This window comes from Brachyistius frenatus, unplaced genomic scaffold, assembly GCF_029030835.1.
Source record: "Brachyistius frenatus isolate BFR_SWC_R1_liver_20210118 unplaced genomic scaffold, ASM2903083v1 Contig_9, whole genome shotgun sequence".
Classification (NCBI taxonomy): Eukaryota; Metazoa; Chordata; class Actinopteri; family Embiotocidae; genus Brachyistius; species Brachyistius frenatus.
In genome coordinates this window covers 2841848-2866917 of record NW_027210608.1, presented here as the reverse complement: position 1 = coordinate 2866917, position 25070 = coordinate 2841848, and the positions used below count along the sequence as shown (strand labels likewise).

The 25070-nt window shown below is 42.9% G+C and overlaps 1 protein-coding gene across 4 annotated transcripts in view; it reads right to left on the bottom strand.

Moving 5' to 3' along the window:
• Positions 1-644: 644 nt before the first annotated feature.
• Positions 645-25070, bottom strand: part of LOC138616208 (tyrosine-protein kinase CSK) — a 43323-nt gene continuing 18897 nt past the window's right edge. For 3 of the 4 annotated variants that reach the window (XM_069690351.1, XM_069690350.1, XM_069690353.1), the window contains 12 exons: positions 18670-18753; positions 14874-14987; positions 13936-14048; positions 9217-9436; positions 4929-5022; positions 4308-4373; positions 4103-4202; positions 3809-3899; positions 3082-3155; positions 2293-2488; positions 1238-1324; positions 645-843 (listed from right to left, as the gene is read on the bottom strand). In XM_069690351.1, coding sequence (XP_069546452.1) covers positions 661-843; positions 1238-1324; positions 2293-2488; positions 3082-3155; positions 3809-3899; positions 4103-4202; positions 4308-4373; positions 4929-5022; positions 9217-9436; positions 13936-14048; positions 14874-14987; positions 18670-18684 — 1353 coding nt within the window. In that variant the 5' untranslated portion in view covers positions 18685-18753 and the 3' untranslated portion in view covers positions 645-660. Of the gene's footprint in view, positions 844-1237; positions 1325-2292; positions 2489-3081; positions 3156-3808; positions 3900-4102; positions 4203-4307; positions 4374-4928; positions 5023-9216; positions 9437-13935; positions 14049-14873; positions 14988-18669; positions 18754-20395; positions 20511-25070 lie in introns of those variants that run through there. The other variant, XM_069690352.1, reaches the window with a different exon arrangement.

The following is a 25070-nucleotide window of genomic DNA, read 5'->3' as shown; positions in this document are numbered from 1 at the left end:
GGGAAGTCTGGAGCTCTGTAGACTGGAGGCACTTTGGCACAGAGCGAAGGCCCCACACCTGACACCATGGCCGAGGGAACAGACGGATGGAATGACACAGAGCTGGGCTGAAAGGCATGCAGAGCCACACGGTGACACACCACATCCAGGAATGACCAAGAGGAGGGAGGGAGGGAGGGAGGGAGAGGAGAGAGAGCACCTGACAAACGTGGAGGGAAAAGGCCAGCCTCCCCTCCAGTTAATGTCATGTTCAGGAGAGGAGGAGGAGGAGGAAGGGAAAGGAGAGAGAGAGAGAGAGAGAGAGAGAGAGAGAGAGAGAGAGAGAGAGAGAGAGAGAGCAGCGGCAGGTGTAGAAGGAGGAAACAGCAGCGGCGTCAAGAGAAGAGGAAAAACTGTCTGGCAAAAGCTATACAACACAAACAGGAAAACAGTCCTAGTGTGGAAGCGGAGGACCTGGTGGGAGGAGGAGGGGGTTGGGGGGGGGGCAGTCCCACGGGTCAACGAGCTGGGCAGGCAGGAGGAAGGCGCTGTGGTCCCCTCTTCTTCTTCTTCTTCTTCATCTTCTCCTCCTCCCACTTGTTACAGCTGTGCTGGGCTGTGTCTTGCCCCCCCCCCCCTCCCCTCTATGCCCCACCTCCCCCCCCCACCTGCGCCTCCTCTTCACAGGTAGAGCTCCTTGGCTCTGATATGCTGCAGCTTCTCCCTCAGCATGCGGAAGGAGGGCCGCACCACGGCGTCCAGGGTCCAGCACTGCTTCATCAGGTCGTACACCACGGGCGGGCAGCCGTCCGGGGCGTCCATCTTGTACCCCTTCTCCACCCGCGGCACCACCTCTTTCAACGGCTGAGGAGACACAGACGAGAGACAACGTTAAGGAGCCTCTGCGTTCGAGGTGGATGAGTCGCCTGATGCAATCGACTCGGCCGCCCGGCAACGTCCCCGGAGAAAGGTTATTCTTCAACAACAACAACAAGTAGCTACACGTCAACGTGACGAGTGGTGAAGCATGCAGGGATAATTAAATTCATAATTGACAGTACACACCGTGTCAGATTTTCATCACCTGCTTCAGCGGTTCCACGGCATAAATCTCATTATTTTGAGGTCAAGACTGAGGGAGGCAGACATTACACTAATCAAAACTAATCAGAAAAAAAACATCCCAGCAATGAAGCCTGCCACCTGCTGGTGTGTCTCAGACCTCAGCGAGCCGCACAGAGCCGGAGACCGTACTTACAATTCTGGGGTAAGGCACGCGCCCGAAGGAGTAAATCTCCCAAAGCAGGATTCCATAACTCCAGACGTCTGACTTGGTGGAAAACCTCTGTTGGACAGAAAGAGAAGTGAAAGCTGTCAGAGAGCCGATCAGCACAACAACAACAACAACAACAACGGCGGCTTTGTTCTATTTTAATCTTGTTTCAGGAGATCATGCGAGCGAATACTACTGAAACCAGAATTGTGTAAAGCCAAGCCAAAGGCTCCTGGGGGGTGTGGGGGGAGGAGGGGGGGGAGGGGGCACTCCCCATCTGGACAGCTTGGTTATCAGTCACACACTCGTTCCTGTCGGGCTCTGAATGGCCAGAAGTTGTATGTTCTCTGGGTACGAGCATTATTTTGAACAGTTCAGGCAGAGAAAGAAATATAAAACATGTAGCAGCTACAGAACCGACCCAAAATATTGTACAACTACAACCTGTCCAATGTCAACAAAGCAACGTCTGTGTCTGACCCCAGTCTCGTCTCTTCTATCAGCACTCTCCACCAATGAAAAGCTACAACAATGATTTTCTGTGTTTGTGTGATTTCTCTTATTTTCCTCTGACAGCAGCAGTCCTCTTCTCCAGAAACTTTTCTTTCATGCTTACTAGGTTTTTCCACCATTGTTGTAGCTGCTGCAGCGAAACTCATCTCCATCCACGAATGTTACTACTTCCACCTTCAGCTCTGGGAAAACATTCACTTGGTTTTACTCTTCAGGAATTTGTGCAAAAAGGAAAACTCCCAGAAACGTCTCTCTTTTGAGGCTGACAGAAAACCTAATAATAGAGAGGAATAAACTTCTAGCTTACAAACTTTAACGCTGCAGACATCCCATAATGACCAGTGTATGTTCAAAACTGTTGTTAGGTAACGGTCTAATCCCCGAATATGACACAGCCCACACTTTTTTTTTAACCCCTGTTAAATCCCACCACCTTCCTAATCGCATTCAAGTAGTTAAAGCAGATGAAAACAAATGCCAAACCTTTGACCTTTGACCCTCGCTCTGCTCCCCGTCCACCCTCTCACCTTCTCTCGTAGTGCTTCGGGGGAGGTCCACTTGACGGGCAGCTTGGCAGTGTCCTGTATGGAGGAGGCCTCCTTGGTGAGGCCGAAGTCGCTGACCTTGGCGATGTTGTCGTCGGAAACCAGCACGTTACGAGCTGCCAGGTCTCGGTGGACGAAGTTGTTGGCCTCCAGATACTCCATGGCTTCACACACATCGCTGCGGGGACAGACGATGAGTGAGGACTGGACGACTAAGATCATAACAGCCCACCAGGCGAGAGTCTCATCCTTAATGTATGAGGGCATGTGTATGATGAATTGCTGTGACTTTCGGGGTTTTATCTCACTTGACCAAACATAAACAAAGAGACAACATAGTCCTCATCTTCCTCTAATATATAATTTCTGGTTAATGTTCATGTGCATTTAAAGACCTGCTCTCTTGTGCTTCTCTAATAAACTCAGTCAAACTGAAAATAAAACACTTCACCGTGGATTAATGAAAGTTTATGGTAGCACTCAGTAATTTGTCCCGGATTGCATAATCAGTTAAAAGACTTTTAAACCCTTGACTTGCAGATAAAGCAGCCATTTATCAAAGCAAACCACTTGCATGACGGTTGCTTGAGTGAACAAACAGCTTTTTTTATGTTCCCAGTCGAGTGCGTGACGCTGTTCTTCTGAAATTCACTTCAGATCCTGACAGCGACAGCAGCAGCAGTTTAGCTCCAGACATCGAGCTGTGCCGAGTAAACAGCTGCCGTTTGTACAAATCTAATAACCGCTTGAACGGAGGTGAAGAGGACTCACAGCGAGAACTTGAGTAAGCAGTCACCGCCGAGGACGGTCCGTCCTCTGGAGCGCAGGTAGTCCACTAGGCTGCCCTGTGGCACAGGTCACATCATCAACATGTGGACACAACGCTTACATTGAATGCAACCTTTTACCATCTAGTGAAGGTAAATATTTGTTAGCTTGTATGACTGTAAATCTCAACTGAGTTACAATGAACTAATACAAATATGCGAAAGTGTTTTATGTCAGTTTTTAAATTCATGTTTTTATGTGGCTGCTGCCAGAACCATGTGCCAAAACAGGAGTGTGAAAATGTCACACTGCTGTTTTATATAGGATTACATTCTGGGCTATTTCTTGGTTTAGAGGATTAACTTCCTGGAGTCTCCACTCGTTGCCTGGCAACCATCCCCTCTGGCATGTAACCTGTGAAACGCTTGTCATTTTACACTTTTTGCACAGATGAAAGAAACAAGTTGCAAAATGTTAGCCAGTAAGCTTTAGAGCTACAGATTTTGTAACCATTGGACAGAGGGGTTTATGCTTCCTCGTGTTTCCAGTCTTTATGCTAAGCTAAGCTAAACTAACCAGCTGCTTTAGGTGGTTTCATGAGCTTAATATGCATCTTCTCATCTAAATCTGCCATAAAAAAATGTCTAACTATACCTTTAAAGCCTTGATAGACAGTGTGAGCATGTTAAAAGCAGTATTTGGTGTTTTTCCATATGAGGAAACGACTGACCTTAGCCATGTATTCTGTGACGATGTAAAGACTTCCCCTCTCCTCCACAATTACACCTAGCAACTGCACCAGGTTGTTGTGCCTCAGTTGTCTGTGCAAACACAGAAACAGGCAGACAAATACAGAGTTAGGAGGCAGAACAGATTTAAGAATAACTCCTGCCCACAACAAAATGTATTAAAAAGACAAAGATAAAAGCAGCCGATGACGAAGGAAGACGTGACATCTCAAAGAGGAAAACATGGCTGACAGACGGTGGTGTGAAGGACTGAAGTAACAGCTGGAGGATCTTACGTCATCACAGAGGCCTCAGCGATGAAAGCCTGCGCCGTGGCATCGTTTTTGATGCACTTGACCGCCACCTTGGTCCCTCTGTAGTCTCCCACCATCACATCTGAAGAGGACACAGACATGGTGGACTTTTAGTGTCTTCTCAAAGGTGACTTTGGTCTGATGAATGAAATGAAATGAAAGGTTGTTTGTGGAATCTGTTTCTCACCTCCAAACTCCCCTTTGCCAATGGTCTGGAGGAGTTTCAGCTCCTTTCTGTTCAAGGCCCAGCCGCCTGCCAAGACAGGACATTGGTGACAAACAGAAATCAGCCCATGAGAAATAACATCAACAGTATTATCAAAAGGAAAACAACACATTTGTTGCACACAGTCTTTCTAGCTATGAAGAAAACTTATGAAAATATTCACTTTCACGGCAGCTCCATTTAGATTGATGAATAGAAAAACTATTGATTGACTCCACCGTCTATCTTCACTCATTTTTCTGCTGTAAGAATTAGTCGGGTCAGACGGGCACATGAAGAGTAATGAAGAGAGACAGAGGTTGAAGAAGACCCAGATTGACCTTGAGAGCTGGTGAAGCTCAGCAGTCGTTTCCCAGACACGCAGAGATTAATCACCCTCTTCTGATTAATGCTATTAGGACTGCGATGATAGCAGAACCTTGGAGGAGACGCAGGCTTTGTCTGTACACTGTGTGTGTGTGTGTGTGTGTGTGAGAAAGACTTGAGGTTAACGTGGCGGTGTCTAAACACAAGCATTACAAAGTGTCCCAGTGTGCACTGGTGTCCCTGTAGAGCAGTGGGATGAGCTCAGTGTGCCCTTACTCCTGGAGAACTCGTCCTGTGCTGCCACGGTTCCCTCCATCAACTTGGGTTTAATCAGCCTGGTACAAAGGCCATCGGCATCTTTGGTGTAGTGCTGGAGCGAGGTGGAGAGAAATAAATGCAGTTTCAACACATGAAGAATAAAGTCAGGATGTTTAAAGTGCTGAACGTCACAATGGGTTTCATTTTCAGAATCTTTTTTTTTTTTTTTTTTTTACATTTCATGTTCAGAAGTCTGAAGTATATACGCTGTACTCTGCCACTGTGGGCCTAGATGAGAGATATCCGGGACTGATGCTACTAAATTAAATCTGATTGGTGAGTTTGTACAGAAGCTTTTGATATGCAAAACCAAAGTGAGGCTGATGTTTTCAGCACTTCTCTACAGAAGAACGTGAGCATTGAAAAGAAGATTCATGCCGCGTTGTAAAGACTTGAATATGAGGGGGCTCCATTGACCAAAGAGAGGCAGCGTGACAGGTTTTACTTTTATCAACATGCATCGGTGTTAAAGAGGCGGAGGGTTGTCTTGAGGGACAACAGAAGATGTGCTTAATTTCCATATAAAAAGATGGAATAAAAGAGGAGGAGTTAATACGAGAGGATACACAACATTTTACCGAGTGTAAGAACAAGGAGAGTTGTTCTACTGAAGTTTAAGGGCTGTTTCTACTGGAGAGGGAGTTACACACAATATAAGTACTTCTTATTTGAACTGTGCTGCTCGAATCTGCACCGTCTCCGAAGAGAATTAAGAGAAAGCATCAGGTTTTACTTTGTTTTCAGTTTCTAATCATGAGGACGTGTTTTATATCATTAAAAAAATGGGGTCGGCAGAACCGGCCCATTTTTTCTGACATATGTACTGTCTGTGTCCATCAAGCTGAAAAGACAGTTAATTCAGTGGTGCCATGTTTCTTCCAGTCTGTCTAAACATAAAGTCACAGTTTTCATGCATGACGGTGGATATGTTTTTTCAAATTTTGTTTAGTATGGACCACAATGTGGGAGGGAATCCTTCTTTTAAACCCATATGTCACCTGTAACTTTAGTTAATTACAAAAATGTTTAGATCATCACATTATGACACCAGAAGTTGAATGAACACAAGTCAGTGAAACCTAAATCATCTGTCCTGCATGGCAACAGATGCTGCAGGGAAAGGATCACACATATGAAATAAATAAACCTCTGCTGGATATTTGCAGTATTAATATCATGACAGCCTAACTGTGATTTCTCTTTGAGGTTCAATAAATGATTCTATCGATCTAAGACGTCCGAGCAGGGCTGTGGGGCGGCTCCCCTGCTGGGAGGTGTGGAGTTTAGGAGCATTTGCTGTGGGAACCGGCAGCAGCGGAGAAGTGTGTGGGTGTGAGAGAGGTCGATGCATCCGACCGTTCACCCCCAGGAAACACAACAAACCACACAAACCCCGGTCTATGTCTGCTCATTCTGAAAGCAGGTTAGACATCAACATCGAGAGAGCAGATGCCCTGCTTTGATGATATTCTATTAATGTGAGAAAATACATTTATATTTTCATTTTCAAACTTGAAAGACACAAGAAAGAGGAACTATTTGAGATAAGAGTAAATCAGTTTCCTCCTAACACAGCTGTGGTTACATGGGTTACACACCAAACTGCAAAAGAAGAAGCTGCTCCACCAAAAAAGTCAATGCAACACAAGTTTACCACAAACTGTAAGTCACCATCACAGCCACCAGGGGGCAGCATGATGAAAGAAGGGTGCTCTCTGTTACAATATTCAGCACTGAGGCTGTCAAATGCAAAATAACCAGCACCACAAACACAAATAGGCACATTTGGATTATATCCAGCATTCATCAGTGATGCAGCTTCATTATTTGTTATCACATACACAGTGTTCTTTATCTGTGCAGTAAAGACTGCTCTGAAAGAAGCTTCATTAGCTTGTGTCACATTTTACAATGACTTTAATTGAGTATTTTACTGCCTGAACATTTATTTTTAGTGCACAGTTGTCTGGGCTAAATCAACTTCTTCTCACATGTAATTAACACAGAAGGGTGTAATCACAGTAAAAGTACACAATTAGCACCACAACAGACGTTACACCCTCATGGAGCCATCTTTGTTTTTTCTATAACCACATGCGTAACATCACCGTGGATGCGAGCACGCCTCGGTCTGTCAGTATATGTTGATGCATATAGATAGCCTGTATATGCTAAGTGTGTCTATGTAAAGCCTGCTGGGACCAATAACAGCGGAGCAGGGGGACAGCGAGCACACTGGGAAAACACACAAGAATGTGAGGAATGCTATTACAGAGATCAAGAGATGGACAGAGATGGAGAGAAGACTCAGGGGAATGGAGACAGGCTACAGGATGAAGAGACAGAGACTCAAATATGGTGACAGAAAGACAGAGGATAGGAGACAGCAGAGAGGAAGAGATGGAGATGGATAGCAATATGCCAGGTATACATGAGGGAACAGAGTCAGAGACAGACAGAGACAGAGACAGAGAGACAGAGACAGAGAGAGAGAGAGAGAGAAGGAGGTGGAGAATGGAAGTGGAGACATAACCCAGCCTGAAGGGTGTGAATGAGAGAGAGAGATTGTGGGTGGCTGATAACAAGAATGCACCGGGGATGGAGATGGGTCTCATGCCAGCTGGCACATTCCTGCCGTCCACTTCCCAGAGTCCCGCAGGGCAAAGAGATGAGGCCCAATTAAAAGTGTGATAGCCGCCAATGCAGCTCTTCTTTTTATCAGAGAGGATGAAAAAGGCCTCTCTCTCTCTGTGTGTGTGTGTGTGTGTGTGTGTGTGTGTGTGTGTCTCCTGTCTTCCTGTCTCCACACTCTGTCCTTCCTCTGAACCAGTGTTCAGATAACAGTGAGAGGATCAGAAAGTTTTAGAAGAATGTCAATGTGTACTTGAGATGGATTTTTAGAGAAAGTCCAAGGGGATATTCAATCTGTGTGTGTGTGTGTGTGTGTGTGTGTGTGTGTGTGTGTGTGTGTGTGTGTGTGTGTGTGTGTGTGTGTGTGTGTGTGTGTGTGTGTGTGTGTGTGTGTGTGTCCTCATGTTTACAAAGTTATGTAATCACACTGCTGCATGACTAAATAGTCTAACTCGCGTAACTTCATTTTAATAATTTTAGCTGCCTAACATTGGAAGATGGATTCCTCCTATTGTTACTCCTGATGTCTTGCACATAGAAAGAAGAACATTTAAAGATAGATCAGTCTTTTTATTTGTCACTTCACACGAGCTTACATATTATTTTTTCCCGAAAGATAATCAGAAATGCCTTTACATTACCAACTTAGTCACAAAGAGTAAAACAAAGAATTTGATGGCATCCCTTTGCTGTCTGATGGACAATGAGCAACAATGTTTGGCTGTAAAAGATGCTTCAAGCCCGATGATACACTATGATACACAAGGTAGGCTGCAGGGGATGAGCAGGGATACATAACGGATGGACCAAGAAGCAACTATATTAACAGCTGTCCTCAAACAAAGACATAAATGATCATCTTTTTTTGGAGGAGTATCTACAGGTTGATGTGGAGACTCAAAACAAGAGCTGACGGTTTTGCTCTTGCTCTTGCATGACCGCTGCTTATTTTTGATTTAACATCTGGTCTGTAGAGCATCAAAATAAAAAAAATAAAAAAAGTGGTCGAAGACGACGTCTTCAAAGCCCATGTTTTGTCCAACCAACCATCAATACTATAATTCAGTTGACTTTCATGTAAAACAAGAAGCAGCAGCAAATCTACACAACCGAGAAGCTGTAACAAGGGAATATTTGGCATGTTTCAGTTCTCTAAATAGTTGCCCTTTTATTTCCTACACATTGACTTGTCACGAAACTAATGGTATAAACTGTGCAGTTTTCCTAAAGAAACTAAAATAAGACTTGTGGCTACGCCCCAATTCCCTAGCACAGTTTTAAGAAGGATTCCCAGCAGCCTAAAAAAAAGTAGCCTTCCTCTCAGAGACCTTCAGGAGAGAGGAAGCATCAACTGGAACATGAAAACAGAGTGACATTTACGCTCAAAGGTCTCCTCGTCTTCCAAAGAGCTCTCTGTGGTTCAGCTTTGAGCCTTTCACTTCTTACTGTGATTAAGTTTAAAGACACATCGACCAACTGGCGGCAACGATGAGTGGCCAATTATCCCTTCCAGCTGCCGCGCTGAATGCCGAGGGTTTTACGGGGTATTAAGGGAATTATGATAATGATAAGAGAAAAAGCGTAAACGGCAGCTATGTTGTCCACCATCGCTCACCTCCACCAGCTGCATGAGGTTCTCGAAGTACTCCTCCTCATCGATGGTGAGTTTGCCGTTGTGGTAGATGATCCGGTAGTGCTCCACCTTGCCGTCACAGCTGACGCACAGGGTGTAGTCGCCGGGGTAGTTGGTGCTCTCGCGCACCAGGAACAAACCCGTCTCCGGAGGGTAGAGGAGCCGCTCGGCCTGCTCCCGAGTTATCTTCCCGTGGAACCAGCTGGAGGGACGAAAGTGGAGGACAAGAGGGGGACAAAGAAGGAGAAGGGCGAGAGAGTCTGTCAGACAACAAAGGAAAGAGTTTATGTAACAATAATAGAGTTTGATGCGTGTCCAGAAATACCACATGCCAGTTCTGGTTCTCCAGAAAACAGTGCAAACAGCATCAGACAGGCCAAAACCCTACAACAGATCCATAAAAAACCAAAACATTGTTTCTCATTTTTCCTACACTCATTTACAACCTCAACCACACAGAAGGATCTACTTCCACATATAACGGCCCACCGCCTTCTTCTGAAATGAGAAGTGAAAAACAAGAGTGGGGCGGGAATGGGAAGCCAGCAGCAGCACTTCCAGTCTGTTCAGCTGGATTGGTGCAGGGACGGCTCATCGCAGCGAGTCAGTGAGAGAAAAAAAAGTACCTGAACACCCAAACAACAGGAAACACGGTGCTCACGAACACACATGAACCCTGAGGGCCGAGTCGGAAACGTGCACGCGCTGCAATAACAGGAAAATGAAAAAACATTAAAAAATCCTGCTCAGACGAGGACGAGGCGGGACAGGACTGAGTCACCCAGTCCTGAATGGGGTCAGGGAGACCACGAGATGGACTGACCTTTCACAACAAGGAGGGGGAAAAAAAAACAACAACCTCAGGCTCCTTCTAAGCTAAAAAGCTGGTCAGATGTCTGCTGGTTTTAACGTGCTCTGACAACAAATAAAGCTTCCTGATTTAGAAGCAGCCCTATAACCCTGCGTCCCCGTCCCCCCCACCATATGGTATGGCCTGGTGGACACATCTATAGGCTACTAATGGATGGATTAGACAGCTGCATCACATCTACTGCTCTGCACCTTTACAAATCTCTATGAACAAACAAATATTTCTCACTGGTGTGTTTCTTTCTGAAAAAGCAAATTAAAGGTTACTTGTGGTCTGCAAATGTTAAAGTTTAATCTTTACTTTAGTCTTCTCTAAAACAAAAGCTGAGGATTATACATTTCCTGCCCTTCGTCTCTATCGACTGCGGTGTTAAGCTTAAACACAGAAAAACATCGCAGCAACGTCAACAGCAAAGCAATGTGCTGCATTCCATCGATTTATGTCAACTCCTCCTGCAAGAGGTCAAATTAGCCGCCAACAGCACCAACACACGGTCTCCCTATCCCCGCTCGCTGGTCAATGGCTGGTAATTAACGGCTATAATTAATTTAGCCCGTTTTCCCGGGGCTGCCTCTGTAACGCCCTCCTCCGCCTCTTCCTCCTCCTCCATGCTCGGCCTCCTCAGACAGCAGAAGCCCTTGTGGCAAAGCAGCTTAATGCGGGTTGAGTTGATTAGATCAGTGCAGGCAGCTTCTCCCATGGACAGCAGCTCTTTAACTCCCACTAATCCGTGAGCAGTGGCCAAGTGCAGACGGCCAGGAGAGACACATACCCCCCTTAGGTCGACACACACTCGCCGCTTCGTCCTCAGTTATCAAATGCTGTTTTCAGAAATGACATTATGCTGAAGTGAAAGAAAATGTGGCAAACCACCACTGTGGTAAACACAGAAGGAGGAAGTAGGGCAGCAGGGGTTGAACACCCCAGTTTTTTTTTTTTTTTTTTTAGGGTGGTGCAGATTTCTGCCACATGGGGGCAGCAGAGAGAGGCGATGCCAGGAAGGGAGACCAGGACTGCATCCACTGCCGAGTATCAAAGTATCAACAGGTCAGGATGAGCGTGGGGACAGAAGACCACAGCTGAACCCTTATGTAACCCAGAGGAGAGGGAGAGGTCTTCTCGGAGACATCTGTCAGTGATTCATAGCAGAATCAACAAGTCCCTGTGGACTCCGGCTAATGGCTCCAGAAGAACGGCGTCTAATGGCCCGAGTATTCTGAAAGAACTCTGAACTATGCAATGATCCCAAAGGCAGCAGGAAGAGGTGAGGTCATCAAATGAAATCCTGCAACATGTTTGGGAGTCTGTTCATTCCTCACAAAGAAATCACAGGAAAACAGGAAACATCCCACTGTGATAAGAAAAATTTAAATTTAATCTGATTTACAGCTATGGTACAGTCGTAGCTAACAGTGAACTTCATGCTATCGGTGTGTGTTTGCCCTCATAGCTGCTTAAGGCTAATTTAAAACAACCATTGGGCCTCATCAGATCACACACACACACACCAACATACCAGAGCTGGATGACACCCTGACCGAGCTGAAAAAGGTGCGGACAGACTGTATGAGGGGTGGCAACAAGGAGAGACTAAAGCTTTCAACAGCAGTTCACGAAGACAGACAAAGAGGGTCAAAAGTCTATTTAAATGTTTCCTGTCAACAAGATGTTAAAGTCATCCCACCAACTACTGTGAGCTCCAGAAGCAGTGCTGACAAGACTGCCAGTATAAGACAGACAACATGCTCCATTAGTGGTGTCAACAGTTATCTCCCAGGAGCATGAGGACAGGTCAGCACTGTCATCACGTTTGAAAGGTGTACAAGAAAACTACCCTTGTAAAGCTCTATATTTCCTTCTGAAATTTAGATTTCCAAAGTTTAAACATTTGCTTATCACCACCTTCCAACGTGAACACGAATAGTTTAGATGTTCAAAGCAGCTTTCAGAGCTTTAAAGCAACAGTATGTGATGACACCGTAGCGGCGGCTCGGCTTTCCTGTCTCGTCTAATTTGCATATGCCTCTTGTTATGTTTTCGTCTTTTTGAATAGCTGCAGTTTGAAAGAGCCTGAAATGTCACTCAGATGTAGAGCACAGCTGGTTCTGGACTCGGTGGCAGTCGCACACAGACAACAGAAGACACGCCGTAAAGAGAAAGACTGGTAGACGGGGAGTTTCCATCTTTTGAAGTTGACACCATGTTTTTCCCTCACTGCAGGGACCAGACAACAACAACAACAACTTGTTCACACATTTAAGGATGGAAAGCATACAGCGGGTAAAATAAGTATTGAACACATCACCATTTTTCTCAGTAAATATATTTCCAACATGAAACATGAAACATGAAAGTTTCACCAGATGTTGGTAACAACCCAAGTAATCCATACATACAAAGAAACCAAAACAAATAAGTTCAGAAATTAAGTTATGTGTAATAATGTGAAATGACACCGGGAAAAAGTATTGAACACGCTTCCTGATATTTATTTAATACTTTATACAAAAGCCTTTGTTGGTAACGACAGCTTCAAGATGTCTCCTGTATGGAGAAACTAGTCGTATGCTTTGCTCAGGTGTGATTTTCCATAGATTTTCAATTGGATTCAAGTCAGGTGATTGGCTGGGCCATTCTAGCAGCTTTATTTTCTTTCTCTGAAACCAATGGAGTTTCCTTGGCTGTGTGTTTGGGATCATTGTCTTGCTGAAATGTCCACCCTCGTTTCATCTTCATCATTCTGGTAGATGGCAGCAGATTTTTATCAAGAATGTCTCGGGTTATTTTTCCATTCATGCTTCCTTCAATTATGTGAAGTTTTCCAGTACCGTATGCTGAAAGCAGCCCGACACCATGATGTTCCCACCTCCAAACTTCACTGTTGGTCTGGTGTTTTTAGGGTGATGTCCAGTGTTGTCCTCCAAACATGGTGTGTATTATGGCATCCAAAGAGTTCAATTTTTTTTCATCTGACAAGACTATATTCTCCCAGTATTTCACAGGTTAATGATGTTTTTTCCACTTCCGTATTACAGCCCCAACAGTGCTCACTGGAACATTCAGAAGTTTAGAAATGCGTCTGTAACCAATGCCATCAGCATGTTTTGCAACAATAAGGTTGCGAAGGTCTTGAGAAAGCTCTTTGCTTTCACCCATCATGAGATGTTTCTTGTGTGACACCTTGGTAATGAGACACCTTTTTACTGGCCATCAGTTGGGACTGAACCAGCTGATATTAATTTGTACTGACAAGAGGCCGGATTGCTTTCTATTTACTGATAGATTTCAGCTGTTGTCTTGGCTTTCCATGCCTTTTTGCACCTCCCTTTCTTCATGTGTTCAATACTCCCCCCCCCCCCCGTGTCATTTCACATTATTACACATACCTTAATTTCTGAATTTATTTGTTTTGGTTTCTTTGTATGTATGGATTACTTGGGTTGTTACCAACATCTGGTGAAACTTTCATGTCAATAGCACCTTTGGAAATATATTTACTGAGACAAATGGTGACGTGTTCAACACTTATTTTACCCGCTGTATGTGGCAGAGATATACAAGAAGCACAACTCCAGCTACAATTAATATTCTGATGACTTCTGCGTATTGTCATATGGCTGTACTACTTTGGCATTTTCTTATAATGCTTTCAGAATGAAACATCTCTGTAATGTTACATTTTACAGCTATTTATTATAGAAATGATGTTGAGTCTAACGCTGATTTTTTTTTTTTTTTTTTTTAATGGCTTTCACTGTAAGAAAAGGTGTAAAACATTCCACACGCAGACATGCACAGATTGGCTGTCTTTATCCTGTGTCAGCACTCACGGCATTAAACTGAGTTTCCCTCCTGACTTGACTCCTTCTCTTTTCTGGACATAGTTCGCTGGGATGGTGCCTTCTCTGCCCACTGTGTTCCTTGCTCTGTACCAGTTTGGATCCTGAAACAGTCAAACACAACACAACACAGTCTCAATATTAGTGCTGATAACTGAGGTAGGGAACCATCTTAAATATCCAAGTCATTTTGTAAGTGAGGCTTCCGTTTCCTGTCCTTCAGGACTTTCTCTAAATACATGGAATGGTTAGCAGAGATAAAGCAGTGCAGTTATAAACCTAAAGAACCATTAGTTTAATCTATTTGTGGATAGACAGTGAGGGCTGCTGTGTATCTGAGGAAGCAACAGAAACCAGAGGAACCTCTGGCTAAAAGGAAACACACTGACAGGAGCGACGAGGCTGTTTGATTGAACTATAAATCAGGGAAATCTCATGTTTTACGGAAGCTGATGTACTCTTTCATGTGGCTCTTTGTTTTGTGTCAGCATATACAGTATTTATTATTGTTGTTCTGATTATTTGCAGCATTTCCGTATTTATTATTATATCTTGATTAGGGAGGAAGTCTTTGGTTGTTTTTAGCATCCCATTTCAACTATGAGTTATTGGCTCAGAGTTCAGCTTGAAACAAAATACAAAAGATGTGACAGTAAGAGTCAAATCATATTATAGCTACATTCAGTATTTAAAGCCAAAAGAGGAGGAAGCTGTCTTTTTATGGCCCATATCTCTGTATACTACTTTCAATATGCAGAGACAAGTGCAAAATTTCCTCTATTTAGTATGATCTATAAGTTGGGAATACTCTTTACCCCTCAACTGTGCAGCCTCATGAAGAAGTAAATAAAAGGACAGAACTTAAATTGGGTTTATTGGTAAAATGTGCATCATTTTACAACTTCAGGCCCGGACACCCATTTTCTTACCCTGGTGACTCCGATGATGGTCAGCACATCTCCTTTACAGAAGGGCAGGTCCTGTTCATTGGCAGTCTGGAAGTTATACTTGGCTACACACTCTGTGCCAGTCGACCATGGCGCCTACATCACACACAAGACACAGACGGACCAAATTAATCACTGATGTAACTCAGTTTAGCACAAAGACCTGAATGAAATGGGTTACAACATAGCAACTGAGTCACAATTAGAGGTAACGAGGCACTGAGGGGGAACGTGGACAGAAAATTTGACTCCTCAGCATTATGGCATTGTGGTTCAGTCATTAACGCCACAGAACGACACCATTTAGACATTGTCTAAATGTTATTTTGGGAGTTTTTATGTGGTACCCATGTTATGTTTTTCTCCTGTATTCCAGATTGCGTTGGTGTTGTGTTAAATGTCCTGCACAGTTACATAAAAAACAATAAAGCTGCAACAAATAAAGTAATCAACAACACAAAATTTACTCTTGATAGTCGTTCAAATTCAAGGCAGAGAGCCAAATAATATTCACTTTGAATTATTATGATTTTCACACATGCCAATTGCTACCACAATTTAGAATTAGTTTGGAAAAAAAAACAAGTGATTAATATCTCAAAAATTAAATTGAGTGCATAAACAGAAGGTGTAGATTATAGGCAATAATTTATCTCCGTGGAGCTCAGTGTGCTAACATCACCCACTTCAAAAGATGGAGATTAACACAGCCCAAGGTGGTTATACGACTTCACTGCCCTACAAAAGGAGAGAGCAGGAACTAGAGGAGCAGTGAAGTTGGGGAAGAAACGGTTCAAAGTTTTCAGGCCGAGGTGGCAAACTGTTTCACATATAGAGATTTCAATGGTGCTTCATAATTATGCTTATGTGGGAATTGTTGAATTGTTGGGTTTCTCTGTATAATATTGTAAAGTCTTTCTGTAAGGACTTTAATGTGTTAAGTGCCGTGAAATAACCTGTGTTGTGATTTGGCGCTATATAAATCAAATTGAATTGAATTGAATTGAATTGAATAATACCTAAAAAATAAAATACATTTTCATCAACCAAAATGTGATTCTGCTTTCTTGTCAACTTTATTTCCTTCAACAAACTAGTTGAAGTTAATTTAGAGTCTGTAGTTTACAGGAAATTGTATTTCTGTTTTGCTAGGTGGCTGTGAGTACTATTATTATTTATTGGGAGACCAATACACTACATAAACCCATTTCATTATATAATTGCAAAGGAATGTATTTGCCAAATCACATAAATTACACTGGAGTTGAGATGGAGGTACTGAGATGTGCTAAACTAGGGAAACTAGCTCGCTAGCAGGAGTTCAGCTGCTTTTTTCAGTCTCCATCATGATGGAATTTATTAACTGCTTCATTTAGTCTTGTGACGTAAAGTTAACTCATAATATGTCATATTTTTCATTTACAGAAAACCAAATGAGTACATTATATTTTAGAGTCAGTTAATCGTGGCGATCTCACCAGCTAGCTTCAGCATTCTTTCTACTGCAGTCGATAGGACACAAAGTGTGAGCTACACATAAAAGTATCAGGTGGTTATTGCAATTTTATTCAACTATTAAAAAGATTAAACACATGTAAGCGAGCAAAGCCTTTAAAAACTAAAACAACTGAAACAAACAGCAGGAGCTGCGAGAGACAAATGTAAATGACAGAAAAGAGAAGTGAGCTAATGATACATCCAAATTTAAACGTATTAATATGGATGTCGTGTATTCAGTTTGCATTGTTAGATCAGCACTGTGCTCTGATGAAAATGATGCCTTGATATCATGAATGAGATGAAATGACACAAGCAGAGTAAAAAAAGCAGCAGGTGTGAGCGAGTGAGCTGTGGAGGCTCAATGTGTTTGATGCAGTCTGAGACAATAGTTCATTATGATAATAGGATACGAGTTGAGACCAGTGCTGACAGCTCCTACCGGGGTCATGCACAGAAAATCCTCCTCCAGTGTTATTAATTGTCATGTGGCAAAATGAAAAAAGGGACTTAAAATGGACTAGATAGGATGTATTGTTGGGGAAAATTTCATTGAGAATATTTAGTCATCCAAAATGTAACTTACTGCAACACAGAAACCACCAAACCAACAATCTCAAGGCAGGACCACATTCAATCCACAAAGCATGTATGCAGCTACAAACCGCAATTAGAAAATCCTGAGTAATAAGACGTGGTGACTGAGTATACAGTATATCATGAATGATTACCTGCAACTGAAAATCACTGACAAAAACATAATAAAAGCAAGAAAAAGAATACATTTAATACACGTAACACAACCAGGCTCCTGCAGATAATACAGAGATCTTACGTTTGGTAACAGATTCAAAGTGTTCAGTTTAACCTCAGTCGTGGTCTTTCCAAACTCCTAAAAATTCCTTAATTATAACTCCCTGTGAGTGAAATGGGATGTGAATTGCAGCTTTGAAGTTCAGTGCTAATTAGGAAGCGTCAGTTTTAAAAGGGTTACAGGCGACAACACAGAGGCAGGAACAAACAATGAAGAAATTAAACTTCAGTCTTCATGTTTAAAACAGACAAAGCTGAATAAATGCTATGATCACACAATAAAAAAAAAAAACATTGGCAGATCAAGGAACATGTGCTACAGCTATTTTTACGAGGATATTGAACTTTATCATTTATTTCAAACAACAGTAACAGAACCTGACAGCTGTTGCTGGAAAATATGAACCTCCAGGAGGGCACAATAATGCTGAAGATTTGACAGGCAGGAAGGGTATTCATAAAGGAGGGTTACTAATTTAATCTCTAGCAGAAGACGTTAAGCAGAAGAGACCACTTGAACGGCTTTGGGGAAGATTTACATGAATTTATATCTTAAGCTTTCAATGAATTAATGATTTGTTATCTAGCGGACGACGAAGTGACTGTAAAATATGTGTATTACTTCACCACCAACAGCTGACTGTTAAGATGTCGATGTGACGACCATTGATCCCTGACAACATGCTTCCTCACTCAATCATTTCAGCATGCTACTAAATGAGTAACATAGCAAGAGCCTCCCGTGTCCGACTGAACATTTTGTTTGGATGCACTGGTGCCCCTGAAATTTAGCAGGCCGGGATGTGCAGACATTTCTTTTTTGTCTTTTTACAAATATTATAAACACATTTTCTGAGCTCCCCTGAAAGCAGCATGATTTGACTGAAGTGAATCACCATGGAGTTCAGGATTCTGGGGCATTTTAGTGTCTTATGGCCATCTGAAATCACCACAGGGGAGAGCGGCAAGGTCAAGCGGACCCACGGAAGGAGAGCTGGTTGGGACTCAGGATGTGTTTGACTGGCAGCAGCCGGATAGGATTTCATCATGTGGGCGGCCTCGGCGGTTTTAGGCTCAAGACAAACTGGCTAACGGTAAACTAGCAGAGTCAGTAAGTGGCTGGCTGAGAGTGAAGCAGCTGTGGTGTGACTGCCAACAGGGTGGACAAAGGTTTGCTGAGCAGTGCAGAGCTGCGTGAGCAGAATAAACAGTGAATGCAGCTGTACATGTATGTTATGATGCACATTTTGCAATAAAAATAAATGACAATGTCCAAAAGGTCTGAAGCCCGGAAGAGAGCAGGTCAGTTATAGAGATGGAGGCTTTTGTTGTCAAATAGTTTGTTATTTTCAGTTAGATTCTTTATTATGAAAGAAATGAAGTTTCTGAAAATGAAATCAAATGATATATGAAAGTGTTGCACCAGTGTTTTCCTTCCTAGGTATGTGTAAACTGGGTGATCACTTACATGGATCCCGGACATGATGAAGGGAATTGGGCAGCAGGTGTCCTCAGGCAGGTAGCGGTCACTGTTCAGCTAGTACCATCAGAGCTGCAACACACAAAGGGCAAGACATTAGAAATATAACCAACCACATGGTCATTTACACTTTTTGGGTTCTCAGCACCACAGAAGACGACTGATATGTCTTTGCTGCAGGATGTCTGTGCAAAACAACCATTTTGATAGAATCATAAGACCACAGCTGATAATGGGCATCACAGTCTATACTTTAATATCTTGATAAGAGCTCACTGTGCTAACATGAAGAAGTGGATGTCCGCAGAAAACAAGTCACAACCACATCTTGTTGCCCAATTATTCTGAAAAAAGATATTGTTATGTGAAGTGTTTTTCTTTCTAACTGCCTTCCAGCATTTCTTTGCTCATTGTGCAGTTAATAGATGATATAACTGGAACCAAAATCATACAAATAAAAATATAACTGGCTCTGGGGTACAAATAATTTGAATCATCACATTACATAAAAGGAGCCGAGAGCATCAGTGCAGCATGTTAACTAATGAAGGTATGTCATCCGAGAAAAGGTGGCTGAAGACGGCACTACAGAACCAGAACCACAATATGAGTAAATAGGTCTTTGAACATGCACAATACCTAAAAATGTGCTCTGGCTCCAACATAACACAGTGATTGTGTTTCACGGTTGGAAAGCCAGTGATCCAAATACATTAAATATGGCCTCTCTGCTCATGTGTGCATACAGGGGACAAAAAAGAAGATCACCTCATGTGATACTAAACCTCAAAATATTCACCCAAAATAAAATCTTAATGTTCTACTAATGTAGTCATGAGACAATATAACAAATATCACAATCAGACGTACAAACAAGAACACGTTAACTGGAGTGATGGTGATGTACAGATCCAAGTCAAATACTTTTGGCGCATAAAGCATGTGCAAAAACTCAACTGGGTTTCAACAGTCTACCATAGCCACTGTGCATATTTTACTGACTTTACTGCAAATGTAATTCATACTTTCATTTATCACACTTAATGTTGCTGATTCCCAAGGTGCAACAAATATCATCTCCCTAATCCTTCCTCCCAGTGTATCATTTTACTTCCTTTGACAAATGAAGTTACCTCCTGATAAGACTCTCTTATCGGGGGCTGTTACAAAGATTGGAGTCTGAAACTCGGAGGCTGTAAACGAGAAGGCGGCTCTTTGATATTAGCCCACTATTCAGCATCTCGCTTTCCATCTGGTAGTCTGTTAAAGGTGACCTTGATACAATGGGAGGAGGGCGAGCGAGAGAGACAGACAGATGGAGGCAGAGAAAGAACAGGAAGATTCAGCATGTACTGTATAAAGAAGTTCACGTATGGGTGTTTTACTGTGTGACCAGAGGATAAAATGTGTTGAGGTGTGTGAATGAAACAACGTTGAGTATGCTGGTGTGTGTCTGAGTGGGTGAGTATTTACACGTGTGCCCACATCAGTGTCTTTTTGTGTGTCTGAAAAGTGAATGTAATTGTGTTTCAGTGCAGCTCTTCACTGCCTTAACGCCCTTTCAGGGTTTTTTTTTTTTTTTTTTTTTACTATATCAATCCTTCATTGTCAAGACACAGCAACAAATCAGCATACTAGTTATTACAATAGTCTGGAGATGTAACAGTAACTGAATAGGGTCTCCACACAGGAGCCTCCATTCAAAGCATCTCACCTCCGAGCAATCCAGGGAACAGGAAGTTAAAAGGGGAGGGTGGAGAGTGAGAAGGAGGAAGTAGCTGACGCATATTTTTCCAGCATTTCGTATGAGGTCGGGAGGGGCTGTATTTGCAGTCCAATATGGACATGAGCACTCTGGTCACTGCCAGCCTTTAGACCGACGACAACTGCCCTGAAAGTAAAGTCAAAATAGCTCAATATAACCAGTGAACAAAACAAGGTGAATATAATTTGTAGCCCAAGTATCTGAGCTGAAAATGTGTTCTTAAACCTCTCACCTCCCTTTGATTTCCCTGCATATCTAGCGTGGATATAATTAATAAGAGCCCATAGCTTTCGCTTTGATTCCACTTCATGGAAAGGAACATTTTATCCACTGAGCGGAAGCCAATCGTTTCCTACTTACAAAGTAACTTCGTGCTCCGTGTAATTTTAGCTCCATGAAAATGCTGCATCTCCTTCAGAAGGCCGGGCTGCCGGCTGGCATTCTCCCTGAGAGCATCTATGGCCGAGCTTCACAGCGCTACCATATCCTGCTTTCAAACAGGAAACAGCCTAATTGCAGACCAGTGCAGATCTGTATGCAAACTGACAGAGCCAAATATATCCGAGGCCGGGCTGCTCTGGTGAACCCAGAGCGGACCTGCTTCTTTCCCTTTTGCCATTCTTTACGTCTAAAGCAGCAGAGCTGGAACAGAGAAGCGCGGCTCACCAACCCACAGCCGCACTCGCTCGCCAACAGAGGAGAGACGAGAGCAGAGACACAAGAGTGCTATTCTTATCTCTCCAGTGCTGAGGAATGCCTGCGAGCTATTCAAGAGCTTCAGCATCACACTGCTCACATCAGTCTCCTTAAGTTAGTCAAGTGCTGCTCGGTGAGGGCCTGCGACTTCTTCAATTCAGTTTCCTATCGTAGACCGTGGAGTGATGACTGTGTAGAACTCACACCAGCACTTCTCACAGAGCACAATCCAGTTCTAACACACAGAAAGGAATCGATGGCGATATCATACATGTTTGAAACTGAGAAAGAAGGTCCACAGGGTGGGATGTGACTGAACATTACTTTTTCCTCAATATCTTTGCAGAAACGTGACGCTGCGTTCGGGCAGAATCGACGACGACAACACGACAATGAAGAATAAGCGACGGGCTAAGTGTGTCTGGGTGTGATGCTGCACTGATCAGAGGACGGAACAAAAACCAGGGAGTCGAGCCTGAAGGCTGGATTTTACAACAACAGAATAAGCGTAATCCTACTCTGTGCAGAAACACTCGACCTGCGTGCGTGTGTCCTGGCATCAAGCAGACTGGTTTGGGCTGGATACAAACCGCTGGCAGACGATGTGATGATGAGCAGCAACAGTTAAACTCTTCTGCCAGACTCACCTGCGCACTTTTTATTTCATTGCTGCTCTGAACTCCGCCTGAGAATTGTGTTAACGTTTCATATCACTGAGCACATTTAGCATTCTGGTTCACACCACACATGAATGTAACTCTTTCTTTATGCCTCCTCCCCATAATCTTCCTCCGTGTGGCAGGAGCTGCTGCTAACAGTGTCATGGCAACACACTAAATGATGTATCACCAGTCTTTGATGTAGCGCTGCTTTTTTTTCTCCTTTGCTATGCCAGATGACAGTAATATTACAACTGTTCTGTCATTTTTATTGATACCAGTATTGTGTGTTAAATCCTGTTCCTCCTAAATTGTCAGCACAAGTGTCTGTGAATCACATCTCCTGCTGCAACCTCCTGCACTTTGATGACACCAGATTAAAGTGAGTCATCAACATGTACTGTATATCCATGTGATCTTGTTTCACCACATTAATATTTCAGTGCACTGTGCAAAATCCTACGTTTCCTCTCAACCTAAAGCAATGTTGACTCATTTCCATACTACACCACCATCCAGAGTCCTGAAGCTGCTAGAATTAAGTTCATCTAGATGTAAAAGCTTAAATCGCAATCTAGTACAGTAATGGCAAATTATTCTGTGGAGCAGCTCTAAGATTTATCTCATGGTGGAACGAATAGCCTTCACTCTCCAATATTTTTTTTGCCATAGTACCATTTTACAACTTTGAACATTTACCTTACACTGTGATCCAACTCTTATTGGCCGACACTCCGTCCAAGAATCCCAGCGCTGTTTGTACTGGACACCTACCATGTGCAAGCAACTGTGAGAATGTTTAGCTGATTGTTGCTCCGTCAGCTTTCCCTGGATGAATACAAGCTTAAACAGAAATCACCAGAGAAGTTTGGTGTTTAACTGAAACAGCTGTTGTCGGTTTCTGAAAGTACTGTGATAGAGCCTCGGGTTATGTAAACACAAGTCTCTGGTCCGAGGCGAGCCCAGGGCCCTCTGCAGATTACAGGGTAACAGCGAGAGGTCGTGAAAGTCCACTTGGTGAGACGATTTCGCCTGGTCCAGATGTTTGTCAATTTAAATCAGAATGTCATTAATTGTCCGGAAGGAAATTCAATTTGCTGAGTCAGCGCTAAACAACAGCTTGCATTACACTCAACAAAGGACAGTATTATATCCATTATCCAATAAACAACATTCCCATCGAATTCCATGTCTGGTTAGTCAAGTAATGCCACCCAATATGCTGCAGAGGCAGCTTCATACACAACACAAACTGTTTCCTGGGTCTCACATTTGTCACAATGCAGCTGTCTGCTGGTCCTTCTTTCTCTATTTTCTCAAAAGAACTGACATTAACAGCTATGTTTTGATATTATGATTTCTAACCAACCCAATTTAACTCATATCGATGTGTTTAAAACTTAAATTCTTTCATTCAAATATGCACTGAATCTAACCTTAAGGCTCGAATGCTGCTTCAATTTGCCAAAAACTTAAAGCTTTACAAACAAACAATCAATAACAATTAGCATTTGCTCGCAAACATTGTTTGCGTTCATCCACACATAGATGTGGGTGGCATGCTCCCTCCAATCTCGCAGTTAGCAGTTTAACAGAATTTAACTGAGGAACAACCATGACAACAAACATCATCCCAGTGTTGCAGAAAGAGAAGCAGCTACGGGTGCAGATGAGAAGAGCTGGAAGATGAAAAAAGACGAGGTCACGTCCCTCTGGGAGCCCTTCAGCTCCAGTAAACAGATACAGAATAAAATGCTACACGTAATAACTACAAGAAAAAAAAAGTTGCCACTCCAAATGGAAACACGACCCATTTTGTTTCAGCATCTCAAATCTGACAATGTCACAAAAAGTGCTGAGAAATGGAGAATATCAAAATATTGCATATCTAACCTGAGGACTTCTCTTCAGAGACAGCAGTCCATTAAATGGTGTTTGCCAACGTGACGCCATGAACAAAAACTATTATATTTTGAAAGCACCGCTGTTGCGAAATGCAAAGCAGCTATATTTATGAAAAAATGTGACACAATGAAGACAGTAGAGGACGAGAGCAGAGATTTTACTGTGCAAAGAGACACTTGGGGTCCAAATCCATGATTTTCTGTTTGAAAATAACTCTTTAAGGATAGATTTTTTTTGTACAAGATTACCTAAAAAAAAAAAGACAAGGATCATTACTGAGGTAAATGTGTCAATTAACTGTGATGTGTATTTCAGATGATATTGCCCAGCCCTAGTCTTACTTCTCACATGCACTCATACTGAGGAGAACACACAGGATGGCCAACAAGTTGGGGAATGCAGAGTTAAATATGATTTGAAATTCAGGCCACAAGTGTGAACCCTGTATTCAACCATTAACACCATGTGACGTGTCATCGCAGAGTGTAAAATATATTACGGGGAGGGAATAAACCTTGTGCAATAAGACAGCTTTCAGCCTTGCCAACGTCACATCAGATCAGAGTCAGGTGTCTGACTGTCTGCCTTGGGGTGTCGGTCCTGTTTTAGAAATGTGAGCCACAGTTTGGTAAGCCAACTGAGGGTGCAGACACAAAGATAAACATCTGCTTATGTACAGACATGCATGATGTGAATGTTTGGTCACGGCTGTACAGACACAGGCAAGGTAAACGTCTCTCTACAAACAATCACAATTAAGTCTTTATTAAATCACACCGCTTGTGTTTTTGGGAGATTGGAGGGAAGTCAACAAAGCTACTGAAATATACGACTTACAATTCAAAAAGGACCATAACGTAATTTGAACATTAATTATGTTTGCGTGATATATCTGAGCTAAGAAGGTTTATTTACAGTACTGTATAGCCACAATCCATATGACATAATCTTGACAACAAGTTTCCCCTCAGGGAATTAATATGACAGCATCAAGAAGCGTGCAGCTATGACTATCGAACCGTGACTGATGCTCAGTACAGAGTTGGCATTGTAGAGAAACTGGCGGTGAAAAGAAACGGGGAAAAATATGGAAATGTGCCCTACTGGGTATGCAAATATACAGTATACAAAAAGTGCTCAGAGGGCTGGAGGCTGTGCAGAGTGGACAGCCTCAAACTGTCAACAACAAATGACTCGTGGCTGCATCGCATTTCCTCGTATATAAAATAGTTGACAGCAAGACTTTTAGCTGCAGCCAATGATGGGCATGTATAAGGGGAACCGGGTGGTGTGTATGACCAACATTAAACAAATGCAATACTCCTAGCTGGGAAATATGCAACTACAGATAGTGTGTATAAAAG